This window comes from Bidens hawaiensis, unplaced genomic scaffold, assembly GCF_021521415.1.
Source record: "Bidens hawaiensis isolate Kalapana, Puna unplaced genomic scaffold, B.hawaiensis_p1.1 tig00000458_1, whole genome shotgun sequence".
Taxonomy (NCBI): domain Eukaryota; kingdom Viridiplantae; phylum Streptophyta; class Magnoliopsida; order Asterales; family Asteraceae; genus Bidens; species Bidens hawaiensis.
In genome coordinates, this window is record NW_027491030.1 from 4729474 (window position 1) to 4741425 (window position 11952).

An 11952-nucleotide genomic window follows, 5' to 3' on the forward strand; every position below is an offset into this window, starting at 1 on the left:
TAGGCCCTTACATATTTACCAACTTGTGAATATGGTCCAGAATTCTTGACAATCACCCCGTAATTTCGGAGCCGTAACTATAGCTTGATTTTTTTATTCATCGACATTGATCATCTTCATTTCTTGATCTTGTCCTTCGGATCACTAATCAGATCTGTTTTCCAACTTGAAATTGTAATCTAAATCGCTTAACCAAGAAAATCAGACATCGTTCTTCTTGTCACTAACTTGGGCAGCAAGTATGATTCGACTTTGGTTCCGCATTTCCCAAAATTAATAAGAAATATCTGGATCGGCTTCTTGAAGCAATCGATCAGTAGACGCTAGATCTTCCTTAGCGTCCCTGATCGGTTGACCCTAAATCTCACTCGATATATTTAACCTTGTAAAAAACGATCGACCATTGTCTTGGTATCAGGCTTATGTGGTGGCTAAATCTTGGTATCAATCCAAGGTACCTCAATCTTGGACCACAATTACACAAAGTTTTAATATCATTTCAAGGAATATAAACATTATATTATTGCAAAAAAAAAAAGCTAACGTAAAAACTCGTAACAATAATTCTTTGTTGATCACATATCTAAACCCTCTACCCAAGCCTCATATTTATAAATCTAATCCTAACTTGTGACCAAGACATTACCATATTAATTATAATACAATTAAAAAACTAAATCAACTTGATAACTTATGTCCTTTCATATTCACCAACTTGTGAATACGGTCCGGAATTACCAACATGGGCCACGTTTGTAAAAGCATTTACTTTTCCACATGAGGAAATAATGTATTTCAAGATAAAGCAAGAATTCGCACGTAAAGATTTTGAACCGGCACTCGTAGTGTTGAAAAAAAAAATTCAGGTGTCATTGCCCAACCAACATGAATACATAGTATATAAATTAAGGAACATCATGTATTGTTGCTTCATTTTACCCAATACAATATTGGAGGACTCGAGGGAAGCTATTTGTCAACACTATGAGGATGTCATCCAACCGATGATTGTACCATTAACCATCAAATAGAAACGAGCTAATATCAGGACACTACGTGACTTGGAAAACATATAATCCTCGATCACATTTGGTAGAACAACTATGGAATAACCACAAAGAATACAAGATTAAAATGATGATGCCAAAGAATAATTGTAATTTCATTCCAACCTTTCTAAATGCGTGTTTTCTTATTTTTTTAGGATTAAATTCATATATATCCTTACAAAAGTCATAAATATCATATATAGGCTTTTAATTGAGGCCTTTTATGCAACTGATGATCCGAGCCACTTGAATATATAGTTGAATTGGAAATTTTGGCGTTGGATTTGAGCCATCAGTTTATGAATGTTGGTCTACTATTGTCAAAAGATTAATGCTGAAACAAATTATGAGATGACCCCATAAAAGTGGGTTAAAATAATGCAACTTAATTATTACTACTTAGTAGTAGAAAGTGGGCGGTGAGGGGCTAATAAATTATGCAGTGGAGACCACAAAGATAATGTGACGGGATTTGTTGGTTTATGATTTAATTTTCAAGAATAACAAGTATTTTCACCCGGGAGTGGTAACGGAACGAGTTAAATATATTACATGTTTGAAATCTATTATCGTTGCAGCGGGTACATCTAACGGGAAGTCAGCAGTATAAATTGGATTCGTTATGGTAAAAGTTCTGTGACAAAAGTAATATTACCAAAGTTGAGAGGTCAATAAGTAAATATGTGCAACTAAAGTGTAGGAGCCAATAAATATTATGTGAAATCAAAGTTGAGAGGCTAAAAATAGTATGCATGTCACTACTAGAAAAATGGGCTTTAATAACATACGACTATGATACACAATGACTCATGACGTGCAAAAGCGTGTCATCTAAAGTTGTCATCTTTTATGGAATTTGAAGGAACATTAATGGCATGCATGTTTTCCTGTGGGGTGCTACTAAACGTATCTCATCCCCATCCATTTTTATTAAACATACCCTCTCCCTTAGATTTTACATTAATACGATTTAGTCCTTTTTATTGTTTTTTTTTTGTCATTTTATTATCTTTTATTATCATTATTATTTTTATAAAAAGCATTTTTATTCTATTTTTATTTAACAACTTTATTTTCTATTTATCTTTTTATATATATTTAAAAGCCTTTAATAAAAACATATTTTTTCTTACTTAGAAAAACGTTTTTTCTTATCAAATAAACATTGTTTTTCTTGTTTTAAAAATGTTTTTGTTCTATACTTGTTTTAATATTTTTGAAGAGCGTTCTTTTTAAATTAAGAGAGTTTACATTCTTTTATAAAAAATCATATTAATTTTCATAAATAAAAAGGTTAAATAATACAACTTGATAAACAAATTTGGTTCTTTTCTCAAGTAAAATTAACTAATGTATCTAAACCTAACAAAAAAAAATCAAATTGTTTTGAATACATTTTATATAAAAAAAAACTAGCTAGAAAAAACATACAAAACTTTTTAATACATGTAAAAAAATAAACAAACTTTTAATAAGATCTTAATGAAATAAAATAATAAAATAAATAACAAAAAATATAAAAAAATTGTAAAACAAAAATTAAAACTTAATAGTTTTTTATTTGATATTTTGAGAGAATTATAAAATAAAATAAGAGAGACTATAATGTCAATTACAAATGTTAAGGGGAAATGAAAGTTCGAGGGTGTATGGTTAGCAAGGGAGAGGGGGTACGTTTAGCCTGACTCTTTCCTGTGTCTCATCTTTTAGTGTCATAAAATATTAAAACAAATAAAATCAATACACTTCAAAATTATTTGTGTCATCTTTGAATTTTGAATAACATATATGTTTTCTAGGGTAGAGATACTGTACGATAATGACTTGACGTAAAAGAGGTGCGCGAGACGCTCAAAGGCAAAAGTACTAAAACACTCAAATACGCTCACCCAAACCCTAAACGCTCACCCAAAAACCTAAAACGCTCAAAAGCGGTTTTCATGAAAAAAGTGAAAAAATAATCGATTAACCACCCAAAACTGTTTTTTTCGGTTAACCAATGATTAATTGGATATGTATTGACGATTCCGAGATGTTGGGATGTGATTTCATGGATCGATTTTGTGAAAAAATGTATTCGCGTACCTATTGTAAGTTAAGGTATTATTGTATTGGATCTTTTCCCATGTTTTCTAAGCACCGTTCATAAAATTAGGGCTTCATCTTGCCTCCATGCTCCATTTCTCCATCTATTTATCTCCGACCACGAGTCCATGTGTGATAGATAGGCGATCGAACAGAGATGAGAACTCCGGTATTCGTTTCTTGCAAATAGAAACACAAAAACCCGATGTTTCCGAACCTACACTAGTCCAGCACAATCTCACGCCTCATATGCTTGGAATGTTGGCGTACGCATGTTTGATTGGTTTTTGTGCACATGCTATAAAGGATTGTTAACTTGTGAGAGATTAATCACAAACATACAAAACAAATAAATGAAAATAGAGACAAGAAGTTGTGTGAAAATGAGTTCTAATGAGGATGATTTTATTTATGCAACACAACTGGTTAATGGGTTTTAATGTTCATCATATATCTCTTTCCATCATACATATGGTGTTAATAAAGCACATAGATTTGTGAATTAGGGCTTCATGTCATATAATAACGTGCATAGGTGTGTGAATTAGGGCTATATATCCTAAACAGTAAACAACTAAATCGCCGACGATATACGTACAATAAGCATCCACTTGGCCACCAAGGAAATGGTAGAGTTTCATAATACCCATTAGATTTTAACCGGCTTGTTAAAACCTCTTAGGCCAGTTCACCTACTTATGACCCAGTAGAAATTAATCCTAACATATGCTAAGGTTTAAGTCAAAAGTAAACTTAGTCGTAGGATAAAGACTTAAAGTCCATGCTACACTTATGTGACATGTTTAAAAAAAATCTGATTCATTATCGGTGAAATATTTAAGTTCTAATAAAATGAATTTATCCATTGCTAAGGGAATAAAACCGAATTACATGAATAAATATATATAATCAACATAAGCTCTGATACCACTTTGATTATATCCTTACACATTGACTAAAACCATACAATTCAACCATGAATAATAAATTAGACGTCCAACTATTCGTACTTACTTGTGGGGAACGATTATCTATGAAGGTAATGATTAAGCCCTTGTTATAATAAAAGTCTCAATTGACTAAGTCAATTATGGTCAACAAACTTCACGAGTTAAAAGTGACAAACTACCAAAGTTATTTCAAAAGTAATTGAAGCTTTTGGTTAGATGTGTCAAGTCTGTGAAGTTTCAGAGACTGTTTGAGAAATTCTCTGTTGATTTTGTTACACGCTCCTAGTTATGTCATATCTGTAAGGTTACTCAGATGATCCGTAAGTCCGCATTAACGAATTACTACCAACATTGTAATCTCTAACTTTTTGGTATCTTATTTAGTTTATTTTTAGTTTCGTATTTCATAATTCTCGTAATTTTAGGGATGTACTTGGACGACGTGTTTAGATATAAATGAAGGAAATAACCAAAATTTTATTATAATTAACAAACTAATCAGAAAGGATAATTTTATTCAAACCATACACTTAAACCCCCACTTATTGCCATAACCTAGTTTTAAACACTTCTTGTTTGGGATATAATTATGGGTTTAAGGTCTTATTGAAGGAAGTAGGGATAAATCTACTTGTAGAATTCCATGACCCAAAAGTTGCAAACACGACACTCCTTTCTGATGCCTTTGAACCCACCACCTTTGGCTAGAGCAAGAAACTCATCCTCAGTCCGCTCCTTTCCACCGGAAAACTGAGTCATGATCGCAAAGTCTAAGTGTGTGTTGAGTCTGTCAGAAGAGTCTGTGTTCGGTAGAAAAGGCAGAATCGCCTCTACGACAATAACCTTTCCGTTTTCTGACAAAGCTTTGTAGCAGTTCTTTAGCAACTTTATGCAAGAATCGTCATTCCAATCATGTACAATCCACTATCGCATGCACAACTAATTAGCATAAATATTTTTTTTTAAATTGGGTGTTTTTGAGAATCCTAATAACTTGGGGGTTGCCTTTTTTTTAATCACAAATAGAGTATTAGTTTTTAATAGTGGCGAATAAAAAAATTGGCAATGTTGTGTGTAAGAGATTGGTCAGAGGGTTGCCATGTCTGAAATTCTTATTTGTATATAATAGTGGTGAATAAGGTTAATTTCGTTTGATAGTGACAAATAAGAGTGACAAAATACTGTTAGTACGTAATATTGGCGAATAACTTAATTCCCATTGATATTGGCGGATAAGGCAAGCTGTAAACATGCGTTTGGTTAATTAAAAATTAAAGTTGTTAGGTAAGAATAAAGGTTAATTGTAAGTTGTTTCAAGATTCAATGAAGGTTGATATATTAAATTAAAGTTGTTGCAGGATAAAATGAAAAGTTTTATGCCATTTTCGTATGATATTACCATCCCAACATAATTTAACAAAATCGGATCAAACATTTTTCTTTTGTTGGAGAGAATAGGAAGTTTGATCTATGTTCGTTCGAGAGAATATGAACTTGGGTCAATCTCTGACGACTCATAAACCAAAAACGTTTCATTTAATCCTCCAACAACTTTAATTTAATATGTCGACAACCTTCATTTAATCTTGCAACAACTTACATTTAATCTTACAGGACAACTTTAATTTTTAATAAACCAAACGCATGTTTACAGCTTGTCTTATTCGCCAGTATCAAGTGCTAATAGTATTTGGTCATCCTTATTCGCCACCATCAAATGAAATTAACCTTATTCGCCACTGTCAAATACAAATAAGAGATTCTTCTGGCCAATCTCTTACACACATATGCCAAATTTCTTTTTCGTCACTATTAAAAACTAAACCCTATTTGTGATTTAAGGAAAAGGTAACCCCTCAGGTAATTAGGATTCTCAACTACACCCATTAAAAAAAAGCGAAATGTGATGAACACGAAATTATAAATAAGTTTGATCCAATTTACCTTCATAAAAATGGCATCACCTTGAGGAACCTCTTTAAACATATCTCCTCCGACATGTTCTATACCAGGATGCAATGGTGCACGTTGAGTCACATGTGGCAGATCGAAATTAATCCCTTTAAGTGTGGGATGTTTTGATACAATCATACTAAGATTGATTCCTAGACCACCTCCGACATCAACCACACTTTTGAGGTCGTCAAAACCACAATAGTGCTTTAAGATTTCATTCATTACAATAGTGGTATGACTCGTCATGGCTTTGTTGAAAACCTCATTGAACCTTGCATCCGATGCCGAATATTCAAACACCTGTGCTCCGTAAGCCTTCTCAAATGGAACACCTCCCTTAAGCACTGAATCTTTAAGTTCAAGCCTTGTTTGTAAACACGAAAGCATGTAGCATCATTAGAAGTAAAACAGTCAAGTGTCACAACTTTTTTTACATTTTTTTTTGGTTTAACAAAAATAAGTAATCAAATAAACATATTGTTACAATATACTATTACAAATTACAATATTCAGTAATATAAATATATGATACGATTGAAACAGATATAGATATATGATGGACAATAACACATTAAATTATCTTTTTAAGGTGTAGTTGACATTTTGATAAAAAAAAATTATATTTTTTTTTACTTTAACACATTAAAACAGGTCTTTCCGATTATTTTGTTTAGTTATTTAAATGGTTAATTGGGTTAAAAATCCATGGTATCCATGGGCACTCCTACTATCCATTCTTCATCTTGTTTTGAATGTTTTTGTTGGAGTTCATCATACGTGGTGGTTCACGGAATACCCCAACTACTCATATTTCTCTCTCGTTTGTTCGTTATTTAGTTTGGTCAGTTAAAACGCCATGTAACGCTCATGGGCAGACAAACTTTACTGTATTGTTAATTCGTTAATTAGTTGGGACAACTAAAATGTCATGTAACGCTCATGGGTTGTCCAACTAAGTTGTTTTATTCGTTAGTTCGTTGGGCCATTCAAACTGCCATGGAAAGCTCATGGGAGGCCAACACGCAAACTTTGTTTCGTTAATAGTTGGTTAAGTTAACTCAATAAATTAAATTTTAACTTTTAAACTGACATCCTCTAATTATCATACATTAATCATTTTAGTACAGGTGGATTTTAATAGTCCAAATGCAATAACATGATTGGTTAAAAAAACAAAGTTAAAACTTTGAGTGTGTAAAATATAGGTTCAAATAGAGCTATATTCTAACTATAAAAAAATATAACAAGTTTAAAACACTTGTAATGTTAGAACTCACTCTACACTATATTTTCGAATAGAAGATTACCACTTTTATTGATTATATATCGATGATTCTACTAAACTTACCAACTGTCAGTGATCACTTTATCTTGAACGAAGTGCATGAAGGGACCTAAGGATGCCCCATCTTCGTTCGGGATGAAGTATTTGGCAACGAGAGCAAGTCCATACACTCGAACAGGCCTTGATTCATGGACTCCTTCTGTGCAAGTGACAATCGAGTGGCTTGCAAGCAAGCGAAGCATCCGATCAAGCATGTTGGGTGCATCTGGGTTCGAGATTGATAAACGAGAAGCAATATCATAACTTGAGAGTTGGGCATCCGGCCCAAACTCGGCTATAGTCTCTAGGACCTTAAGCTTGAGTGTATTCCCTAGCACCATGGACAATGATGCGGAGGAAATCAATTCCATTGCGTAAATAAAGTGATCCTCACTAGAACCCATTCTTGGTTTTGCTAGCAACTTATGGCACTCCACATCCCTCCCATGTTGCAACCCTTTATAAAGACACATGTTATAGGTTCAAACTAGGGATGAACATTTTGTCTCGAATACCCACACTCGTACTCGTACCGCTTATTCGGTACGGGTATTGGTACTCATTTTTGTTGAATTTTGGTACAGGTACAATCAGGTACATGTACGGGAACGGTACGGGTACATTTGGTATTTTGTATCTATTTGGAGTATATAAAAGGTTTAATTGGGATTCTTCATATTTAACATGTAAAATAAATTCTCCAATCATGTTATTATATTGAACAAGTACCAAACATTTCTTCAAAATTAAATAATATAACATCCAAGACTCGAATCAACAAACAAATCATCTAAAGTCGGTGATCTGAATTTGGGTTCTTAAATACTATCGTATCTTAAGTCGACGGCCAATTTGGTACCCGTCACGTACCTGTGAAAGTACCGATACCCAGACTAATTTAGGTTTTTTCTTACTCGTACCGATATCGGTTTCAAGATCGTCGAAGATTGGAAATAAAAAAACAAAGTGGTACAAAAACGAGTATTGTACCAAAATACCCGTACCATAACGAAAAATTTGGTACGAGTATTGGTACGTGTTTTTATTGATTTTTGGTACGAATACAATCGGGTACAGGTACAGACATAGGTACTGTCCTACGCTCATCACTAGTTCAAACAAATCAAATACGCATACAATAAATACACGGTTCCCTCTACAAAGTGAGTTTTACTTAAAAAAAAAACTAAGGAACCGATAAGAATATGTTACGTGTATGAAGAAACAATGAACACGCACGGGTCAGATCTAGGACCCTATCTCCACAATGTACATTGTTGGTTATGTGAGAGAATGGTGTTTACATCCATTAATAATGCTCACAAAATACATCATAACTATAGATTTTTTTAACATTTATATTGTGTCGTTTCTGCACACGTGTTATATTTTTCTAAAGAAACTCATTTTTCTATGAAATTTATGTACATACAATTTTCGATTTATGTTATAAATAATTTTAAAAAATAATTAAGTATACAACAGATTTTCTATTTTGTCCATCTCAAACATTAATAACTTCAAAATCAATTTCAATCAATGAATTAGTTTGAATAAAGTCTCGCAATACTTTATATACTTTTTAGCAATACTCATTAAATATATATATATATATATATATATATATATATATATATATATATATATATATATATTACTTCATGGAATAGTAACCAACTTTAAAAGTTGTTTCAATTAGGTCAGTAATAAAAACTTTTGTTCCAATCAGGTTATTAAACTTTTATTTTTGTTTCAATCCTAGATATTTTACCTGGATAACAGGTAATCTAGATTTTTTTTATTTTTCAATGTTTTTACTTTGCATAATAACTTTTAAAGGTAGCGAAAATTAGTAAAAATGAGAAATATAATTTTAAAATTCCGAAAATTTGCAAAAAAAAAGTTCAGAAAATTGCAATAAACCAACGAATCAGCGCATTTTCAACACGTTACAGCTTGTTTTAACAGCAAAAGCTCGTTTAAGCGATTTTTTCAGTTTGTTTCAGCACCTAACAGCTCGTTTAAGCAATTTTTCAATTCGTTTAAGCACCTAACAGCTCGTTTAGGCGATTTTTCAGTTCGTTTCAGCACTTAACAGCTCGTTTAAGCGATTTTTCAGTTCGTTTCAGCACCTAACAACTCGTTTAAGCAAATTTTCAATTCGTTTAAGCACCTAACAGCTCGTTTAAGCAATTTTTCAGTTCGTTTCAGCTCTTAACAGCTCGTTTAAGCGATTTTTTAGTTCGTTTCAACACTTAACAGCTCGTTTAAGCGATTTTTCAATTCGTTTCAGCACCTAACAGCTCGTTTAAGCGATTTTTCAGTTCGTTTCAACACTTAACAGCTTGTTTAAGCGATTTTTCAGTTTGTTTCAGCACCTAACAGCTCGTTTAAGCGATTTTTTAGTCCGTTTCAACACCTAACAGCTCGTTTAAGTGATTTTTCAGTCTCTTTCAGCACCTTACAGCTCGTTTAAGCGATTTTTCAGTCCGTTTCATCAACTAACAGCTCGTTTAAGCTTTCAGCACTTAACAGCTTGTTTCAGCACGTTTTGACCAAAATGGGTTGCTTTGGTTCAGGTCGGAACAGGTTAGGGTCAACAGGTTCGGGTCAGAACGGGTCCAGGTCGGAATGGGTTCAGGTCAGAAAGGTTAAAACGGGTTAGGTTGTAAGTTTAAACTAATCGCAGCGAGAATTGTTGTTAGTGCGAGAAATGTGAGAAGTAATTTTAACCAATAAAATTTTTTTCTTTTCTACAATTAATTTTATTATGAGAATACAAGAGTAATTTGGATTAATATATTAATTTGGTAACTGCACTATTTCAAGCATCCAATTAAATTCATATAAACTAAACTGTTAATTTCTTTTAATTTTAAAGATTAAAAATATTGGATTTTAAAAGAATATAGCTATACGCACTATGATTTTTTCACATTTTGAAGTATTAAAAATTTTAAATATTGAATTTGTTCATAGCTTTCTTTATCACATTTTTGAATAATTAAAATATTGGACTTATTCATATATTTTTTTATCACAGTAATGATTTTTTATTTATTTAATTTTTTTTAAATACCCTGTGCCATTCACCTTGAAGCTAATTTCAACTACCGAATAATTTCATCCATCGACTAATCTATTCTCTTTTATTTTACACCGAATAGTGACTTTTTGAGACTAAATTTGCCTCGCTGATTGTTGACTAAATGATCTGCCGGTTAGACTTTTGAATTCATATTTTAAAAAAACTATCGTTTCGGTCTGGTTACACTTGTAGTTACATGCAAAACCAATACCGACAGTTTTTTTAAACAAATCGACCCGTTCAAAAGTAACTGGGCCCAAACTGCCACCCCTACTCGATTTGGTTCTAAACTTATCTTGTTGGAATATGCATTTGCCTGGCGCGGTGTTTGGGACTTTACCACCTCCAACCCCGCCCACAACATCAAGCCTATTAATAGAAAAAACGCAGCTAGTTCGGGTAGTCATTTATGCGGTGGGGGCTTGAAGAAAAAGTAGCGTGGGCCTATAAGAAAATATTAGGTGATTTGTTGGTTTATGATTTAAATTTTAAAAACTTTTTCTAATAGCATTTGGACCATTCCAAGACCCATGTAAGTCTTTCTAAGACGAGATGTCAATATGATTTTAATGTTTTAGGTCTAACTCACTCAAGAACAATACTATCAAGGTAGAAACCCACCACTGTGGAGAAAACCCCAATAAGTCAGGTTTTGAACTTTAAACATTATTATCTCAAGCTATAACTATCACCCCTATGTTATTGAAGCAAAAATCCAACTCCATAAGAGTTTTGAGTTTGGGCCATTCCACGCACTGGTGTAGGAATACATTCGACCATGGACGAAAGGATTAAATAATGTATGCCGTAGGGGCTTTAACTAAAAAAAAGTCGTATGTAGGGGTATGGCCAGAAACTGTCTTCGGCAGTACTCCATGTGAAATCCAGATTTCTTTATTATTCACCCAAGTCCGTCTCTGAAGATATAAATACCTCGGCCGAGTCAAAATAAAAAGGTCCGTAGGTTTTATAGAATAACGAGATATATAAGCTAATTCTTATAAACGACGATTAATGTTATAACAATAAATTATAGCAAAAATATAATATGAATGTAATACCCAAATTTTTGAAACCCTAAAACTTAATGCTTATACAAGCTATTAATAGAATATTTATAAAAATTAATCTAGTTATTTTAATATAAACTCAGTTCTTTAAAATTGTTTAAAGGATTTTACATGATATGTTGAAATAAAGGTTAAGGGTGAAGTATAACTAAAACAAAACTTAAAAAGGTGAGTATGTAAATAATAGTTTTAATTATGAAATAAAGAGCATATGTTATTTTTGCCAATACTTGAAACTTGATTTTGTTGTCATCTTCTTCACCAAGACTTTCTGGCAAAGTTATCCGGTAAACCTATTTTTTCGGTGACTTTTAAACACCAAAATTAAAGACCATCAATTGACGATGTCATTTGACTCAAGAACTTTTATATATCAAACACATATATGTATATAAAAGTTTGAGCCCCTGAACTTACGTGCCCTGGCCGG

The 11952-nt window shown here is 32.6% G+C and overlaps 1 protein-coding gene across 1 annotated transcript; it reads right to left on the minus strand.

Annotated features, from left to right (window-relative positions):
• Positions 1-4627: 4627 nt before the first annotated feature.
• On the minus strand, positions 4628-7782 carry LOC143627344 (cathecol O-methyltransferase 1-like). The gene is made up of 3 exons (XM_077097191.1): positions 7389-7782; positions 6029-6404; positions 4628-5008 (listed from the first exon to the last, which is right to left on the minus strand). The coding sequence occupies exons 1-3, from the start codon at positions 7766-7768 to the stop codon at positions 4712-4714; spliced, it is 1053 nt and encodes a 350-aa protein (XP_076953306.1). The 5' UTR covers positions 7769-7782; the 3' UTR covers positions 4628-4711.
• Positions 7783-11952: the final 4170 nt, after the last annotated feature.